This window comes from Fonsecaea multimorphosa (assembly GCF_000836435.1).
Source record: "Fonsecaea multimorphosa CBS 102226 unplaced genomic scaffold supercont1.9, whole genome shotgun sequence".
NCBI classification, from domain to species: domain Eukaryota; kingdom Fungi; phylum Ascomycota; class Eurotiomycetes; order Chaetothyriales; family Herpotrichiellaceae; genus Fonsecaea; species Fonsecaea multimorphosa.
Window position 1 is genome coordinate 635,628 of NW_015971643.1, and position 19,024 is coordinate 654,651.

At 52.5% G+C, this 19,024-nt stretch overlaps 6 protein-coding genes across 6 annotated transcripts; 2 read left to right on the forward strand and 4 right to left on the reverse strand.

Annotated features, from left to right (window-relative positions):
- Nucleotides 1–287: 287 nt before the first annotated feature.
- Nucleotides 288–797, forward strand: Z520_05395 (uncharacterized protein; the record flags this gene model as incomplete). The annotated part of the gene is made up of 2 exons (XM_016775898.1): nucleotides 288–654; nucleotides 703–797. The coding sequence occupies 2 exons, from the start codon at nucleotides 288–290 to the stop codon at nucleotides 795–797; spliced, it is 462 nt and encodes a 153-aa protein (XP_016633057.1).
- A 744-nt stretch (nucleotides 798–1,541) lies between these two features.
- On the reverse strand, nucleotides 1,542–2,312 carry Z520_05396 (40S ribosomal protein S13; the record flags this gene model as incomplete). Its single annotated transcript, XM_016775899.1, has 4 exons — nucleotides 1,542–1,715; nucleotides 1,802–1,848; nucleotides 2,009–2,041; nucleotides 2,111–2,312. The coding sequence occupies 4 exons, from the start codon at nucleotides 2,310–2,312 to the stop codon at nucleotides 1,542–1,544; spliced, it is 456 nt and encodes a 151-aa protein (XP_016633058.1).
- An 883-nt stretch (nucleotides 2,313–3,195) lies between these two features.
- On the reverse strand, nucleotides 3,196–3,908 carry Z520_05397 (uncharacterized protein; the record flags this gene model as incomplete). Its single annotated transcript, XM_016775900.1, has 2 exons — nucleotides 3,196–3,646; nucleotides 3,769–3,908. 2 exons carry the CDS (start codon nucleotides 3,906–3,908, stop codon nucleotides 3,196–3,198), a joined length of 591 nt encoding a protein of 196 aa, XP_016633059.1.
- A 3,325-nt stretch (nucleotides 3,909–7,233) lies between these two features.
- Z520_05398 (uncharacterized protein) lies at nucleotides 7,234–8,292 on the forward strand (the record flags this gene model as incomplete). Its single annotated transcript, XM_016775901.1, has 2 exons — nucleotides 7,234–7,393; nucleotides 7,532–8,292. The coding sequence occupies 2 exons, from the start codon at nucleotides 7,234–7,236 to the stop codon at nucleotides 8,290–8,292; spliced, it is 921 nt and encodes a 306-aa protein (XP_016633060.1).
- A 2,881-nt stretch (nucleotides 8,293–11,173) lies between these two features.
- Z520_05399 (uncharacterized protein) lies at nucleotides 11,174–15,670 on the reverse strand (the record flags this gene model as incomplete). The annotated part of the gene is made up of 2 exons (XM_016775902.1): nucleotides 11,174–15,441; nucleotides 15,508–15,670. 2 exons carry the CDS (start codon nucleotides 15,668–15,670, stop codon nucleotides 11,174–11,176), a joined length of 4,431 nt encoding a protein of 1,476 aa, XP_016633061.1.
- Nucleotides 15,671–16,544: 874 nt separating this feature from the next.
- Z520_05400 (uncharacterized protein) lies at nucleotides 16,545–18,050 on the reverse strand (the record flags this gene model as incomplete). Its single annotated transcript, XM_016775903.1, has 1 exon — nucleotides 16,545–18,050. One exon carries the CDS (start codon nucleotides 18,048–18,050, stop codon nucleotides 16,545–16,547), a length of 1,506 nt encoding a protein of 501 aa, XP_016633062.1.
- Nucleotides 18,051–19,024: the final 974 nt, after the last annotated feature.

Consider the following 19,024-nt stretch of genomic DNA (forward strand, 5'->3'; position numbering starts at 1 on the left):
TCGTCGCTTCAAGATGGCGATCTCGTGTCAATTCGGTTAAGCGCGACTTGCAGCCCCGACGGTGTGGATCCTCTGGGGCTTGGCACCGTGTCTGCGGGACGTGATTGCCCTGTGCATGGACAATTCGCATTCTTTTGTGACCGCTGGGCACGCACGGTTTGCTCGTTTCGTTTTCTGCCGCTACCCTCAATGAATACCAATGAAGAGTGAGTACATATACCTTTTCACAATCCCCGAATTCTCCACTGTTTTTGTTATCAGCTCATCTGCGGTTATACGCTTACAAAATGACCAACAATGTCAGGAACCGCCCCGGACGCCGAGGAAACGATCCCCGAGGTACCAACTCCAACCAGCAGCGACAGTCCACTTCCGCTTCTGCAGCATCCCGCGATGGCAGCTCCAATACGTATCAGAATAGAAGAGGTGGAAAAGCAGGGTCAAACATGAGCAGGTCCTCCGACAACATTCAGAATGGTCCCACAACCACTCCCACTACTCTCCCGCCGCCAGACGATCATGTACCCATCGCGGGGTTCAATGCCGATGTTGTCGAAGCGACGTTGAAGCGAGGATACGAGGTTAAAGCACCTCTCTACAAGCTGGACACCAAATCGCAAGCCGCAACCCCTGCGAGCCCATGGGGCGCCAAGCGTGAGTAGAATCCCGCTTGTCGCACAATAACTATTAACTCGGTTGAAGCTGGAGCTATGGCCAGTGGAAAAGATTTCTGGCTCGACTTGCGCAGACAGGTTGGGGCCTTGCAGCAAACAGGGGGCATCAGTCAGGGCGGCTAAGGCACGAATTCCGTTGCGGTGGTTCCTGTCACTTACTGTTCAGCGGCATCACGGATGGCGTTTTTCTGGAGCATTCAAGATACCCAGGGGAGCTCGGTGCATTCTATCGGCATCAACCTGAAATCCACTTGTACATTTGCGGTAAAGCAATGTCCCGGTTATTGTACTCAACTGTATGTATCGTGGCTCCGGGCCACCATGAGCGTTTCTGCATTGTAAGCATCTTGGATGGTTGGGTACCGTTCAAAATCAAACGGCATTTGGTTGGCAAAGTTGCATCTTCCTACGTGTCCATTGCCTTGATGTCCCCGTTCCTCGAATATCTGAACAACGGATATCAAAGCCCACTTCTCTCATGCCCCTTTGGCAGTTCTACGGCTATCGAAGGACTACCCTCAGGGGGTTTGGCAAGCGATAAGAGTTAAGATTTCAAAGACACAGGTGTGCAAGCATGCAATGATGCCGAGTCAAATACGCTATGGCAGATATCGGCTGGTCTGTCTATTGACGAAAAGCCCTGATACTGAACTTTTTCGCCTCGAAGCTCTTTTATGCACGTCTTGTCATAGCCTCCCACGGCCTCTTGCTTAAGGTCTCATAATGACTCCGATCCAGGCTCCTGAGCGTCGTCGCTGATACAGCGTGAGCGGTCTGAGAGATGTGTTCGCAAAACCCGGCTTCTTCGTTCCCTTCTTGGATAGATTGCACTCTGCATGTGGGATCCCCGTCCTCGCCTCAGAACGTTTATGCGACCATAGTGCTTGCCGTGGCGCTCTCATATTTCCAGTTTGGCTGCAGAACACCAACCGTCTTGTAATATCTGCTCAGGCGGTGAATCCTGGACTCGATCAAGATGAGTCGGAATTTGGAGTCCTTGTCCTTTCGGTTGCGCTCGAGGTGTTTTCGGACGGCGACAGCCTGCAGATTCCCCGGGTCAGCCAAATGAAGAGCAGAAAAAAATTGTCATCTGGAACATTTTCCGGTTGAGTTGAGGGTATGCGCACCTTCTTGATCAAGAAGTAGAGGTCTTCGGGAATTTCCGGCGCCAGACCTGTATAATGTCACTCTGTCAGTCTCATGGGACCAATACCAGAGGCCATGCTGAGAATTTTGTTCCCAGATTGGGTGTATGAAAGATTGAAGGCAGTGATTTCCTCCTTTGCACGCTTTTTCCATTTCTCACACTGGGGTTGATTGATGCGCGTGCATACCGTTCGACTTGAGGATTCTCAGAATCTTGTTACCTGCAACCAGAGAGTCAGTCAGTCACTGCTACGCCGTTGAGCGAGGACAAATGCGGTCGGGGGACTAACCAGTAACGACTTTGACTTGTGCAACACCATGGCTGTCCCTCAACACAACGCCAATTTGCGACGGAGTCGCACCCTTCCTTGCGAGTTTACAGATGTTGTCAACCACCGTCTCGGGGGTGGATTTGAACCAGGTGGGCACAGAGCGCGAGTAAGGGATCGCCGAGGCGCTGATACCTTTGCCTTTGCTGTGAAGACGACCCATGTTGGCGGTGGTGCTTCGAGAGTTGTCGCGGTGGAAAAGAGAGAACGGGCTGACCTGAAGAAAGTTGTAGGGTGCAGGTTTCCCAGATGCACTGGCTCGGAGTTGTGTGGTGGGTCCGCCAAGACCCGTGAAATCTTGGCGGCTATATGAAATTTGGGGAGCTTCCGAGTTTGCATCTGTGAATCTCGCGTCTCTCAGGATCGACTTTTCGAATTATTGATATTGTACATTCGAATCCTGTATATTGGCTGTTACTTTGAGTCACCCGTGATCCGTGTCGAGGCAGAGACACCAAAGGCGCCTTTACTCAATAGTGACCCTGAGCAACTTCAAGGTATGTCCTAAAGTCGATCTCACATCGTTTCTACAAAATTGCATGATGACAAACACTTTGAATTTTTATAATTTCTGGTACCTCTTATGTCAGAAGGGAAGCCCAGCAGGGTTCTCTTCGATGATCTAAATGGACTTCTGATTTCTCAACGCCCTCATCCCGACGATTGCATTTTCGCTCTTATGTCGAAAACGGGGACTAATGATATGCAAGCAGGTTTGGCCTATTGTTTCTCTGGGGATGCAGACTGCGATGTGAATAATAGGAGTATACGAGTGTGCGACTATGATTGTGTCGCAGTCTGTAGCTGCCCAGAGTGTATGAGCAGCCCTACGCGGCTCACACTTACACATCTCCTTTCCATGTCAACCTGACACTTTCTTACTTTTTCCACATTTGTGATTCCGAATTCCATCTTATGACTTAGAAAAATAGCTGTAGGGTATCAGATTAAGATTCCAAGACCCAAATGACCGTCCCGGCACAACGCCAACCCCAGTACAAATGCTAGTCCGCACTATGCAACCTGAGTGTAAACCCTCCTTTTCGTCATGATGTTCCTCCCATTTCAGTATCAATATCTCTTGTTGCGTCTCCCACTCTTGCCTCTCCTTCCTCCTTGACTCCGTTGACAGCAGGTTCTTCTGTTACAGGTGCGGTCTGCGGCGCAGCGTCGTCCTCTGCAGCTGGCTGCGAGGGTTGTGGCTGTCCTGAAACACCTTCGCTGGCTTCGTTCATGGTAATCTCAGGCTGTAGGACTGTAGGCTCTTGTGGTGGGATAGGCGCTGGCTCTGGTTGCGCCGACGGTGAACGATGCGGAGGTGCTGGCGCTGTCGCTGGCGCTGAAGCAGCGACTGATGCGTCTGCCGGCTCTTGCGGTTTGGGGTCTTCAAACTTGTATAGAAATCTTTCGCGAATATTCGTACGGTCTGGGTTGCCTTCGTATAGGATGGACTGGTGGATGAGGCACTCTCCCAGCCATTGGAGAGGGAATTCTGCTCTTTTGGCGCAAAAGGGAATTAGCATGGATACCTAGCATGGATGGAGAGCGCAGAAGGTGTCGCCTGTGCAGGCAGATTATTTGATTCTTGCCAGCTAGTCCACGACTGTTGAAGCACGTACTCGGCGTTTAAACTCTCCGTAATGGCCTTCTTCAGGAACGGCGCAACTCGAGCGTTTAGATAATCTCTCAGCGGTACTTGTTGTCTGTCGCTGGCAGTGTTCACCACCACCGAGGGAGGAGTAGGCGGAGCGTGCGACATCCCGACCAGTCTTCCTTGCTCAGACAGAAGGTGGTTAGTGACAGATTCTCTCCATAAATCCTTGAGCCAAATTGAATACTCCAAATGCCATACCTCAGCATCCGCCCTTCAGCCAATCGTGGCTAAGGGGGCAATAGCCGCTGCGATTGGTGCACACTATGCCAACGGAGAAACTGGTCACGTGCTGGCACCTGTGTATATGTCCAGGGTAAGAGTCTAGCAATAATACGTTCTGAGCCATTGATCGAAGTTTGCTTGCTGCTTCAGAGACAATCGTCTCCATTGCCGAGCGATTATCATTCACCAGGGCCTAGGTCACCACGAATCTCAATCAAGATTTCACGCATCGTAGAACTGCGTTACGATATCCACCAATTGTTGGCAAAGGTATTAATGATACAAAGTTCGACAACGTTCAGTCTTAGAAGTCTGGCTGTGAGCTGAACTCAAAACATAAGCAGATTCTGTTGGATATTGCAGGGAATGTTCAATGTTGCTAAGAGAACCTCGATAAGGACAAAACTATCGCTGTACCAAATGCAGTTAATCGCATACATGTGGGATGGATTCTCGTTCCAAAAGGAAAAGAAGTACCCGTCTTCAATGGATGTTACCATGGATCAAATAGTAAGTAGCACTTGCCCCTGGGAGGTGATCGAGGGAATCAAGACTATGCATAATGGAAACCCTGGATAAACAGGTTGCCGTGTCGTCGACGGCCGACCAATAACATGACAAAGAGGACAGCGAAGGAATCAGCCACTCAGCTCATGCCTTCAAGTATGCGCAATGGCCCCCTTATTATGTCTGCCGAGCACATCCTCCGACGCTCGGCATGGTGACAATGAGACACTTGAAGGATCCGAGTGTTTCAAACCCAAGAGCAAATGCTCTGGGGAGTTCCCTCTGGGCGGCAGGGCATGGAAATTTCCCAACCGAAAAGCGATGTCCCCCCTCCTCAACGAGAAAGTCACTGAGGTCTCTTGCATGTCTTCGATTCCGGACACCATCATCGTCTCCTTGCAAGGTGTTGCGGTAGGTCCGTTCTGGCCATGGACGGATGGGCATGGCATGGGAGGGGGAGGTAGGAAGAGTCGAGATGGCACGTAGCTTGCCTTCAGCTGTAAGTGTCATCGAAACGGGTAAATGAAATCCCTCTTTCTCTTAGATCAGGTCAGATCCATCGGTAGCAACGCTGCCACGTGTAAAGGCAAGATTGGAAGCAAAGCGAACCTAATTTCCCGCGATCTGCTGTTCGGTAAGAGGCATCTTCTTGTTCGTCAAGCTCAGGAGCCGGGTGTATGCCGTGAGCGGGACAAAGCACAGCACCTGACGACGATTTGATGCAGCGAGAGCTGAGATGACGAGATTAGCGCAATGATGAGTGCATGTAACTGCTCACTAAAAGTGAGGCGAATCTGTGTTTAGCTTCCCGAGGTCAGAGAAGGAGAGCTCTCGTACGGCGCAACGTGGCTCTGCACCTCTGCCCAACTTCCGTCATTGTTGCGTTGGCGTGTTTTGGCAGATCCGATACTCGCAACAAAGAGCGGTCAGAGAGACAACGGCGCGGTCTATATAAGAAGAGCCTGTTGCGCGCAAGGTTTGGGGTGAAGGTAGAAGTGGACGGAGGAGCGAAATGTAGCACGGGTGGCAAGCTCTCACCTCATGCCTCCCGCACCCGTGGAGTTGCCGACTCTGTGATCTTCGGAGAAGGCCTCTTGATTCGAAAATTCGCTTCGCAATTTCAGGGCAGGATTGTCCCCCTTCGACCTCAACTACGTTCCGCTCACACGGGTGAGTTGAGTTAATTCGGAGCCAGTCGCGATAGACAAGGCTGCGACATGGAGAAGGGTCCATTATTCGCAGAGCAATTGTTGGACGCCCAGCCACGAGGCAGTTGTGATTGAGATATGGGATTGCTGAGGATGGTTGGACGGAGGGGCGAGGATAGCCAGGCGTCACACCCGGGACGTTCGAAGCTTAGGCGGTCAATGGCTCCTGATTCGGCGGCTCGTTGAGCCCCCAACACGGCATTCGGGCTCCCTATTCGACCCTGGGCGCCCACGCCGGCAAGTTCGCTGATTTGCGGACTGCCCGGAAGAGGCCTCCACTCTCCTCTATCAAAATCCATGCGCCCAAGACGCAGGAGCAGCATCGAGGGAAGCAAGCCATTTTCCTTCTGCCACTGCGCATGCAACCCTGAGATTGACGGGCGAAAATTGATGGAATTCGGCATGCTGCAGGGGCGCGGAGGCTGCAGCTGCGGGCTGCCGACGCTGCGAACACCGACAAGCAGAAGTTGATGGGGGATTTAATCTTGTCCAGCACTGGCACCACTGGCACCACTGGCACCACTGCAGCAGGAACCCAAACACACCCAAGACATGGCTGGGCTAACCACGGCTAACCTGAACTGCACTGGAGTGCTGCACGAGAGACAGGATTCTTCCACTTGTTCCCACCCCCTACTACCCATCCATCCTGCATCTTGTCCTACCTAAGGCTACCTTTACGCCTGCATCCACCCAGGCCGCTCGACAGAGTCTAGCCTGCTGCATAGCTTGTCGAGAGTTTGCAGCTTTAGCAGGCGCTCGGCGGGGACCCAGACCTCATCAGGCGCAGCAAAGCCAGCAGCGCCAGCCAGCAGCACCACTTGACTCACTTGACCAACCCGAACTGACACTCTGACCAGCATCTACTCGGTAGAGTCGAACCTCCCCTCGCTCCCTTACCGTTTACGCCGTACGGGAACCTTCCCTCAGACATGCTACTCCGGACTCTAATTCCCTTGCTCTCACGCGCAGATGGCCACCGCCCGGCCACTCACAGCACGCCGTTGCAATGTCTTGCAGCTGCGGCCGACATTGGTCGACCCGCGGCTCCTGATTGAGTCCTGATCATCTGCCCACTGACAATCACTAGACTGCTCTATGCCCAGTTGCTCTTCCCAAATGGCTAACTTGGAATGATTCCCCTTCTGCGCCTGGCTCACTGGCCTCGAGGCAGAAGGACCACCAGACCACCAAGGCCTTCTGTCCCAGCGTCCTGGAATTTTTGTTCTGCCTTGTCGCTTGAATGGGTGGCCGATCTACGACTCTTAAAAAGGTCTCCTACAACCTCCTGGCCAAGTCACCCACTGTCCTTTCCGTCCTCTGTACACCGTCAAGTCGAGTTAAGACAAATTTCGCCGTACGCTCGGATCAGGGTGAACAGCGCTGCGGAACACACCCTTCGTATATGCCGGTCACTATTGCGCGCTTGACGACAGTCACATGCATCCCGTCCCTCCCCAAATTCACCTTGCGCTCCGCTCCCTCCCTTCCCAATGTCAAATTTGTTCAATCAACCATGGACAGTTTCGGAGCAAATCGTCTTGTTGACCAACATTATTCAGAGTACTGGGCAGGATGTGCCAGCATTTCTGGTGCGCGCCATGGACCATGGCAATATACAACCCAGATGGGACGAAGTCGCACTGCCAGCAGGTATGTAGCCCTCAGAAAGGACGGCATGGCGCCGCGAACCCCTAGGAGATAGTCGCCGGAGACTCCTCTTCCACCTTCGCGCCCACTGTCTCATTCCCGGTCGCAAAACTCCAAAGTCATGCGCTGACCCTGGTGTAGGCCGCACTCCTAGTGCCTGTCGACAAATGTACAACTTGTTGCGTAGTCAATCCCGCTTGTTCCCAGGGACGGGGATCCCAGGCTTCCCTCAGCAACAGCTTGCGCCTTATCCTGCGGAAGTGAGGGCATTGTCAGTGTCGGAGTCGGATATGCCCCAGCCAACACAACGTCCGATTCAGCCTCGTCCTCCTCGTTCGACGGACTCGCCCATTCCTCCGACGACGAACGGGGAGGGTTTCCGGATCTTGCGCCCTTTCACTCAACCCGACCCGCCAGGAGAAAAACGCAGGAAGCGAGGCCGTCCGACAAAAGAAGAAGCAGAAGAACGCGACCGGAAGCTTGCAGAGGTCGGGCAGACTTATGAGCCGAAGAGGAGGCCAACGAAGAAATCGAGACCGTCTGAGACGCCTAGCTCGCTTTCTGAAGCTCTTGCCACAACATCCCCAATCATGCAAACTCCACGCTTGCAGCAGGTTACACCGAAGGAGGAGACGTCCAGCGGGAAGAGACGGACAAGACGCCAGCGCGAGGAGGGAGAATCATCTCGCCAGGCTGTTTCCAGGTCTCCTGGAGATGAATCGGGTGATGGACGAAGTACAGACGCTGCCCAGAGTCCTTCCGACCGACTTCTTGCGAGACCAGAACGAGCTCAACCAGCTACATCCGTTGCTCGAGATGTACAGCAGATACCGAGCCCACACCTTGAGCCACAATCAGGCGCGAAGCAGAGCAATCCACCGCCAGGTCCTCCATCCGCCTAATTGTCGCATATGAGGGAGCTATATCGAAGTACGGCAGTTGACGCGCACGCCCATTTTCATGCATTTACGCCGACCCACCTTGGAGACGAACACCCGAATACTTTCACCGTATGAGCTACGACTATAGAAGGCGGGAGATACATGTGTACATGATACCCATGCGCAGCACGAACCGACAGGAGTGGCTTGATTCTATGCGTGTGCAATTTTGATTTCGGCCTTATGTTCCATACAGCCACCAGTCGCTCGATAGCGCTCGCGAACGACGGCATATCGAACAGACGCCTGGTCGCCCAAAAATCTCTGTTCATTCCTATGTATATATATAATTACGGACCGCGACAAAGGTCTGCTGGCCAGACTGAGCATACTTGGACGCGAGAAAAGACGAGGGGGTAAGAGCAGGACTAATATTGATTCACATGGATGTCCCCTGCAGGCACAAAGGAAACATAATCCATAATAACACGCTTTGATACATCTGGCGCACGAGGCACGGAATGTCGAGGACGACCACGAAACGATCACGATTGTCGGAGTTCGTCGATTTCTCATCCTCGGGAATACTATAGAGGTACCGTGGGAGCGCGTTCTGTCGACTCTTCCAGGTCGGGAAAATCCTTTTGTCGACCCTGTCATTTTATATATCGGGCGCTTCTGAGTTTATTGTCATCGAGATTTTCGAGTGACATCGGAATCAATCAACCTCGAATCCAACACATGAAGTATTTTCTGTAGGCAGCGGTGTCTGGATGGACGATTGAAAATTGCCTTCACCGTGAGATCGAGAGGGAAGTCGAACGTGGTCCCGGAGGAGGGAATCTCTACCCACCCTCCGTCAAGCTCATCCCACCTGTTGTCTCCCATTCTCCATTTCCTTCCTCGGTTTCCCCCTGGTCGAGGAGGCTATTGAGCTTTGGTTAATTTAATCCTCCGTCGACGCCTGTTTCAGCAACCGAGCATTGCGCACTCTTAGATCCCGCGGCCCTGTGGCCCACTTCTCCTGAAGGCTGCATATTCGACCTGCGGCGTGACTTTTCTAGAACCGCGCTTGAACGGTGTTAAGGCGAATCGTTTGATTAGACCTCATGCACGTTTGATAAACGCTTGTTTTCCTTCTTGCTTGTCTCGGCGCACGCGAGACGATGTGATCATTTGGACCAGGGGAAGGTCGTATCTCGGCGTCCCACTAACGGGCCACCGACGGGGTGAAAAGAATATGGAGTTAAACGCGCCCGCCCCTCCTCGTGCGTACGCGCGTGTGGACTCCATGTCTCGAACATGAATGGCTGCGTAGGGAATCGAAAAAGAAAGAGTTCAAAGACAAGACGAAGCGGAAATGAGGCGGGGACGAAGCTGTGTAGACGAGGCTCAGGCGGTAAAACGTTACCGACGCCTTGCGTTTTCCCCCTTTCCCCATTCTTGCAAGGAGAAAAGAAAAAATCAGACGGAGAAGGCGATGAAACAGGAGACTTTGACACATGTCCGTCTGAGAGAAATGCGAGCCAGCAAGTGAGAAAGCAAAGTCAGGTCATGACTTATTCCTGGCCGAGGTGTTTTTGTCCACGCGGTGGTCTGGCTGTGATCATCTCCACTGCTAAAATAATACTATACCGAGCCAGGAAGTTCCACAATAGATAGATAAGACGTTGAAGCCCCGATTGAGATTGGGAAGAAGAAAAGAAAAAAGAAAAGGCCAGTATGGCTGAATGTCGCATAGAATCGAACGCTGTACCGGGGCGACCGTTTTGAACCTCAGGTTTTCATCCCGTAGAGGATTGGATAGAGGGATGAATAGGTAGATAAGACGGAGAAAAAGAGAGAGAGAGAGAAGAAGTGCCAGTTTTGAATGATATCAAAGGGAAAGTCCCTCAATCTTTGCGAAGACGAGCGTGTTCTCTGGTTACACTATGGATGTATACCTGTAAGGATATCCTCGTATGTGTAGGTATATATAAAGGCTAGTACGACATACTTTATCCTGGATTCGGCCTTGGACTCTAGACCTATATCCCAGCTTCAATTGTATCAAATAGACAACTGGCTTTCTTGCTCTTTTTTGCCCCCCTTTCTCTTTTTACCCTCCCTATATCTCTTGTTTGGGGCCTGTAGGTCTGTTTTCTCTTCGACATCGAAGCTTATCCACAAGGGACGCAGCGGCGAATGCTTGATCACGGAAAAAGAAGGGAGGAAAAGGAACGACGGACAGGGGGGAACATATCAACCAACAACATGTATGATTAAGGAAAAAAAGGGGAGAAAGGGGGGAGAGAAGGACAAAAGAGAAGAAGAAAAAAAATGAGACTTGAGGACCCCGGTCTCTGCAATGTATGTACCTAGGTAGGCATCCATGTGTGGAGAAAGTATGACATGCTATGATACGAGCGTACGAGTAGGTAGTCTCATGCACGTTGCGAGATGAGATTGTGGCAAGGGTAGGGTAGGGATCAGCGAGGCAGGATACCGGTGATGGATGGATTACGGATCTACCTACGGACTTCGTAATTAGATTATTGCAAGGCGGAAAGACGGGCTAGGGTATGGATAATGATGTGTCATGGTATGCTTCCAGACCAGGAGTCGGACCTCTGTACCCGAGTACATACGAGTAAGCTCTGACTAGGTTATCTACACGGGCTGAGGGTTCTGTTAGGGGTAGGACGAACACAGAATACTCGGTAGAAGTATATCCAAGTGAAGATTCAATGATTAGAACTTTTCTTGCCCCAAAGACGGCGAACAAATGATCCGATGCTTGCTGTTCATTTCGTCGATATCCGGCACGATTCCTCTACATAGCCTGTCATTGTCACTGAGCTTCGGTGCGCCGCTGCATGCGGTTTCTCCTAGATGCAGGCCTATTGAACATGGACGTTATGCTTCAATCGTCGTAGAGGCCTTCATCGTCCCCCTCGACGTCATCCACAAACCCATCGGCCAACGCTTCTGGAGCCAACTCCCTCAATTTACCCTTGCCCTTGTTTTCCACGGACGTTCCTGTTCCATTGATCGCATTTCCATTCATATGTGTCGGTCTCATGCTGAAGCCAAAGTCCGAGTTATCTGCGTCTGAAGAGTTGCCAGAGTCGGGATTGCCGATCCGTGGTACCGCTATTCTGTAGTTGTTCGAGATATTGGTCGGGGAAACTGATGATGGGGTTTGACCCGAGTTCGGCGTGTTGTTGTCCTTCTGTTTGCCCTTGCCCTTGTCCTTGATTTGCGGCGGAGGAGCTTGATTCTGGTCCTTCGTGTGAGGAACCGAACCTGCCTGGGAAGCTGGCACTGGCCCCGGCGTGGGACGCAAAGGTAAAGTCGCAGGGGCACGCCCGCTTTCGCCGTTTGTGGACGGCGTCACAGTGATATCTTGCTCTTCGAACAGCTTGCGAATCCTCTCAAAGTGTTCCAGTTCTTTCTTGCTTACGCTACCGACCAACTCGTTCTGAGCTGCCATGAAATCTTCTTCACCCACCACGACCTGCACGTCCTCCTCGGTGGCCAAGTGGTCGAAGAAATAACCGGTGCTGATATCTTCACCGTGCGTCTTGCTGATCTGTTGCACCTTCTCATCCACTGCTCGCGTTTTCCGCGTAATCGCCTTGAGCATGGCGTCACTGCACAACGCGTACAGATCGGCACCAGTGTAAGTGAAAGGGAGCCGGCGTGCAACGCTCATTAGGTCGACATCTGGGGCCAATGTGAAGTTTCGTGTTAGCGCTTTCAATATCGTAACTTGCTGGTCGTGAGAGTCGGCAACACCTAGATAGAGCATCTTGTCGAACCGACCGGGTCGGAGCAGCGCAGGGTCGAGGAGGTCCGGCCGGTTCGTCGCGCCGATGACAAAGACTCCCCCCGCGTTCGACGTCGATTTGGAGTCCCCGTCGTCACCATCTCCTCCTCCGCTTGACATCCCATCGAGCTCTGCGAGAAGTTGAGACACAATTCGGTCCATAACACCGCCGCTGTCGCCCTGATTTCCACGTTTTGGTGCAACCGAGTCCAGTTCATCGAAGAAGACAACGCACGGGCGGGCGTCTCTAGCCCGTTGGAAAACCCGACGCACATTGGCTTCAGATTCACCAATATACATATTCAGCAACTCAGGGCCTTTAACGCTGAAGAAGTTAAGACTAAACTCCGTAGCAATTGCCTTCGCCAACAAAGTCTTCCCGGTTCCTGGAGGCCCGTAAAACAAGATGCCCGACCGCTTCCGGATGCCATTGGCGAAAAGTTCGGGATGCGTGAGAGGCAAGGAAATAGTCTCCATGATTGCATCCTTTTGCGATGAGAGCCCGCCAACATCCTGCCACGTGACGGTCGGGATCTTGGGAGCACCGATAGCATCCGAGAAACTCGATCGTGCAGCGGCGATTGCGCGAGTAAAGTCGCTGGGGAGCAGGTGCGTGGCTGTTTGGCCTCCAGAGATGAAGATATCGGAAACATTACAACCCTGAGACTCTGCGAGCGACAGCAGACGAGTTGACCGTGCAAGTGAAGCTCGATTCACCACGTCTAGCAAATCACCAGCCACCAGCGCCGCGGTCTGAAGAGCTATTGATTTGAGATTGACAGTGGTTGACAGAGGTGGCGAAATGGAAACGCACGCGTTGCGAAGGATGAGCTCTCTGGCTTTTTCATCAGGCGCTGTCACCTCCAATTCGTGTGAGAATAGGCTGCGGATCCCTGCAGGTATATCGTCGATCTTGGAAGTTGTAGCAATCAGAACACGGGACTCTGAAATGATCTCCTGTAACACAGGCACCATTCTATCAGCAGTCAATGCATCAATGTGCTGGATGAGCAAGGCTGTTTGTTGAGCACCTCCCGAAAGCGCCCGTTCGGCTCTGGTGCGTAATAATGCTTCTGTCTTTGTGTCACCACCTCCCGTGGTCGAGGCATTTTCCGAGAGTAGATCGTGAGCGGAGATGGGGAATACGTGCACACCTATAGCCAGGCAGGCAGATTTGGCAATGTACGTTTTGCCTACCTGTCGTTGGGAGGAGTATAACAATATGACAAGGGGCGGAAGTCCTAGGTTGACAGCACGGTTGCTGACTGCAGCGGAAATCAAACCAGACAGACGCCTCTCCAACGGAAGCTTGTCTAGGGGTGGGATATCTGTTGCCGTAGGGACATGATCGATCCGGTGGATGTTCTGCTGCGGCGGTTTGCTGATGCCAAACCAATATCGACTCCAGATTTCTGTCGAGTGAGAGACTGATTGGATGGTTGTGCCACTTTGAGAGGCTCTAGTCTGTTGACTATCGAGGGTTACAACACCGCCCCACGTGCTTTGATCCTCCTCACTTTGATTGCCCTGCTGTTCAATGTGAACCTGTTGCACCGAAAACCATGCGATGGCAAATCGCGAATTGCCCACAGTTTCAGGCGAGTTGAGTCGTTTTATGGTTTCGTCTTCGCTCGGTGCTTCATCTGAGCCACCTTGAGAGGTGAGGGCCTTTCCCAATTCCTGGTCTACTGGAACGGCAATGAGATCGCCTTTCTTCAAAATGCGCTTTTTGCTCTGGAGGTGATACTGGAGGGATGAGAATAATGTCGGCTGGAAAGCGGGGTTGGTTGTCGTTGGATCAGCAATCTTCGACAGGACGACTTCCTTTGCAGTTGGCGGAGACTTGAACGTACTGGACCGTGGCGGATGGTTCGATTTGAGGTCGTGCCGAGGAGTGGTGGGTAAAGCTCCGAGTTTGACGTATTCGCAATTTGACAGATTGGCCAAAAGGATGGGAGAGAGATAGACAACCGGTGAAAACGGTAACAGGAGGTCCCTCTGCGAGAAACTCGACCTCCGATCACCAGTCTTGTCAACCGCGTAGCGTGGCTGCAGATTTGCCAGTCCCGAAAGGCCAAACACCTTGACCGTCCGCCAGTCAGATTCTTCTTCTGTGAATCCACCGAGATTTCTCAGAGCTGCATGCGGGAACCCCTGAGAGCTCACATTTCTGGCGATCTCTATTCGAACCCAGTCACCAGAGAAGCACCCAATCTTGGCAAGCGTGCTGGTGTCAATGAAAACGAACGACTCCTCATCATCCTCGAGATTGGGCTGAGGGTGCATCAGCTCAATCGGGACCTTGCGAAGGAGGGCTTCGGTTCTGAACACTTTCCCTGGGCGACTGCCACCCCTTGCTGTCGCAGATGTGAAGCTCGAATAGAGCGAGCCTGGGGTGTGCGTGCCTGTGGCCCTTTTCCCACCAGGTCTTGGGGTCGCCGCAGTCATGGCTGACAGCGTCCCGGCCTGCTGGGGCGGCAGCCCAGGTGCACTAAGGGAAATCATGTCATCCATCGAATCCGAATCCTCATCACTTTCTCCATGAGGCGAATCAGTGCCTGACTCCTCGTCCGACATGTCATCATCATCCGAGCCTGTCTCGGTCTGTCTATCCTCGGCTGCTGAATAGAATTGGTCGTTCGAGGTGTCCTCCGCAGTATCTTCAAGGGACTCTTCGATTATTGGTTGGACAGGAGCCAATTTCGAAAGAGCTTTCTCTTGTGACGAGCCTGTCTGTATCAGAACAATCTTAGTCTTTGGAGAGACCTTCCCCTGAGACACTGGCTCGCATTCCACCACAATGGCAGGAGGCGGTCGAACGTGAGTGATGGGGTGGGCGGGGAGTGGTAGCGGAAAGACATCCCCTGAATGAACCACAGGTAACTGAGAAAGCGCTTCTCGAACAAGCGAGGCCAGTCGGCCGGTAATAGGAGGCACATTCTGCAACACGCCGTTGGGTGTAGAGGGCTTTCTGTCAACCTTCAAATGCCTCCCATATTGAAAGCCACCGCCGAACTTAGCCTGTATGTCATCTATCTTTTCCAGCATACCCTTCTCCACGGAAACATAGATGGTTTCGAGTGTAAGAGGTTTTGTGGCGATTGCCCGAATCTCAATTGATTTGGGAACATGGCCTGGATGGCGATCGCGATCGATTGCGGCATAGGTTTTCAGGATCGATTGACAAGCATAAGAATTGGGCGAAAGCTGTATGATATCGGACTGCCCCAGACCCTCTGCAGAAGACTGCGGCTCGCGGAGTTGAGCAGCCAGAATAGTCCATGTGGAATCTTGCAGCTCAGTATGGAGAGGGGACGAGGGCGTGAGGGCTATGAACAGGCTGGGGGTCGGACAACGTGCGCCTGTAGATCCTGGTCAGCATGTTCCTCGCATCAGGAGAGATTGGTCTGGAAACAAAACCGGCGTACCATCAGAAGCACCCGTCAATTTGGTCCAGAAGCCAGGAGATACTAGGGCAGCATCGGTCTTGATTGTGTCGTCAAATGCCAGACGAGCAACGAGTGGCTTCCGTTCAATTTCACGCCGCCGACGTTTCTTCGGGTGCTCGAGTTCGTGGTCGAGACTGTCCATATCCACTCAGTCGATCACAGTGGGCAATTGCATGTCCATGCGCAACGGAGGGTTTGAAGAAGGGTCGAATCCAACAAATTAATGTCGAATGTGAAAACTGCGAGAATAGGAAGAGTGTGAGGATCAAATTGACTGACTGAGCCGTGACTGGGGCGCCGGCAATGGTCATCAGCCACTGGCGGTGGATCGCATGCCGAGGTTCAACATGAGATTCCGAGATCAGAAATGTCCATCACAGCTCATGTCCTAATACTTGCCCTACGGCCGATTGATTCTCTTACCCCTAACAGTCCCTCTTGGCCAGAGTAGCAGTCGAATTTTGAGGACACGATGCTGTCTCTAGGCCGCTCCGCAGCCCAGCCAGTCCGCTGCACCTCTTCTCCGAACGGCAGTTGGCTGACTCTGGACTTAAACCAGCCTGGCCAACGAGGAGGGACATACGCTCGTCTCCAAGCCGCTTACACAAGGCATCTGCGTCTCCAGACCTGTAACCGCTTTGCGGAGGTGGCGCACATCCATCCTATGACTTTCGTGCGTTTCGGCCTCCGCCCAAGTTGTTGCCGGCTTTCATTGGACTCTCCACAACGGTAGACGTGTGCATCGGCTTCTCCGGGACTGCAGTCGGCTGAGAAGCGTCTTGCTGTGAAATAGCAAGGAAACCACCAATAGGAGACGAATTGGTTTGGAAGGCACAAGCTCCGTTCAAGAAGTTCATCAATCTACAACTAACCAAATACCCACAAACATGACCACCCGTCAGCTATAATCAATACTTCTTCAGAGGCTGCCGACCTTTCTTGCTCACCAGGGGAGAGGTATTGCACCGTTGTCGATAAGTCTCCAGGAAGGTGAAGGGCCCAAGACGAGTCCGTCCTCAGTAACCCTTGGGTTTCGAGTTGATCTCGAAGATGGAATCAACCAACTCTCCGCTACGAGTGGACAGAATGGACAGCAGAGAATCAGACAAGCCGTGAGTGACCTCATTGCATCCCTGCAGCCAGATTCCAATGCCATCTTGCACAGACGCACGATTCAGTTTCAATCCGTAATCACGCCCAGGTTGCCAGTGCCCGTCCGGCCTTGAATTGATGCCCTGACAGTCTCGGAGCATATCGACATGCGCATCTCGCCGATAACCAGTGGCCAATACGACCACATCGACTGACAATTTTTCCTCTCTCGCTGTGCTCGACGGGCTTAGGTCGGTCAAAATCAAACCGACACGTTCGTCGGATCCATTGTCGTCAACTGCCGAGATTACCCTCAGCGGCAGAATCTGATGCTGCCAAAGGCGCTTGTCTGGTTGCTTGATTCCTTGGATATAAAGGTCGTCGTAAAGTTTCTCAAGCAGTTCGAGCCGCACAACACTGTAGTTGGTGGCCTTGTTCTTCTTCACATTTTCGGCCCGGATATCTTCTGGTTGGTCGAAGAAAGTATCGACTGCTTCTGGATTGAACACTTCGTTGACAAATGGTGAATCATCACTTGGCCGAAGTGCAGAGTCTCGAATAATGAGCCTGGTAGTGGCGTTGGGATAGCGGTGATGGAGATCATTGAAGACCTCGGCAGCACTTTGGCCGCCACCCACAACAGCGATGTTGTAATTTTGGTCCCTGTTGGGCAGCACGCGGCTAATTCTTGTGTTGTATTCGGATGAGTGCAGGATACGATCATGGTAGGTCGGAAACACTGTCGGCCTCTCGGGTCGACCGCCCACCGCTATCACGACATTTCGGCTCAGAAAACTCGTGGTCCTGCCGGTGGCGAGGCTCCGTGACACAACTTCGAAGCAGTCATACTTCTCGGTCCCAGCCAGTCTTCGCGGATGTATCGAATCTACCACTTGACTATATTCGACAACATGTTCAAAGTGGCGTGCTGCCCACTGCAGATAGTCGTCGAACTCCAGCCGAGAAGGCAAGAAGGTACCCAGATTCGAAAACTGCACCAGCCGATCGTGCTCCTTCAGATAATTTAAAAAGGTGAAGTGGCTTGTGGGATCTCGGAGGGTGGCAAGGTCTTTGATGAATGAAATCTGCATCTTTGCGCCCGGGAGCAGCATTCCCGCATGCCATTTGAAGGCCGCCTGTCTTTCCAAGAAGCGTACTGTGGGCGTAGGAACACCAGGGTCAGTTTCCCTTTGGGCGCGCAGCGAGTCATGGAGGGCAACTGCAATTGCGAGAGAGGCCGGCCCAAAGCCCACGCAAACAAGGTCGTGGACGTCCCCTGGAGCTGCAGAATAGAAAACAGGTCCAACACGGTCCGTGCGCTGACTGCTGCTTAAAGATTCAGAAGGCCAGCCATTGATGCCGTTAGCGGGGCTCGCCGAATCGGGTTGATGCTCGTGTCCATTTGTCGTAGACAAAACCCCCGGAGCCATGAGAAGGGAATTCTCGCACTGCAAAGCAGTGTGATGTACCCGAGAGACTCAAGTGCCGGACGATGACAGGAGGAAGGCAACCAGTGTCCGCAACAGCGTTCTCGAGAGAAGAAGCGGTCACATTTGAAGGCGGAATAGACCAGTTTTGTTTCCACTGTTCGAGCAACAAAGGCGGGCCCTTGTATTGGCGGCACCCATCAACGCGGAATCGTCCGGTAACGATTGCCCTGGTGGTGCTGGCAGGTCTTGTCCGTCCACAACGTCTGTCTTGTCATGACACGGGCAAGAGATTAGATGGAAGATCTGGCGGCCAATTGGTGGTGCTGGGGTGAAAAGACTGCGACTTCTCCATCAGAGCCGATTGCGGAGTGAAAATTTTATCAGATAATCTCTCCGATTATCAGATAAGATTCCGTCACGACATGCATGTCGGTTTCCTGCCCGTCACCTGATCGGCGAGCCCATCAAGTTTGGGATCGTTGTAGCCGTGGCACCCAGCGTGGCGTGTTGGAGGGAATGGACCATGTGGACGAGGCCCCGCTGTTTTTCTCAAAAGCGACCGCGCCATACATCAGACGAGGCTTCGAGCGCTAAACTCAATTTTTTTTCTTCCTTCGTGACTCCAGGCGGACCAGCTTGCCCACTGAACAGCGCACTCAGGGGTGACAGGGTATTCGATTGACCGTGATTCCTGCAGGGCAGCGTGGCTAATACGCATCGGGGTGATTGGAGAATTGTGAAGATGCAAGCCACTTTGCAACGAAAGCCTGTTGTCGGCATCAATTTCAGAGGCTAACCTTCAACCCGGTGCAGTCATGTCGAGCACTGCTACACCACAAGTGATCAATTGCCAGAGAACAGGCAGGGAAACAGGAAGTACAGCAGCCTGCGGACCAGCTGCTTCACAAACGTCGTCTCATTTCTATGGCGTCGGCCTTCAGACACCAACTGGCAACTACAAACACCAGCAGAAC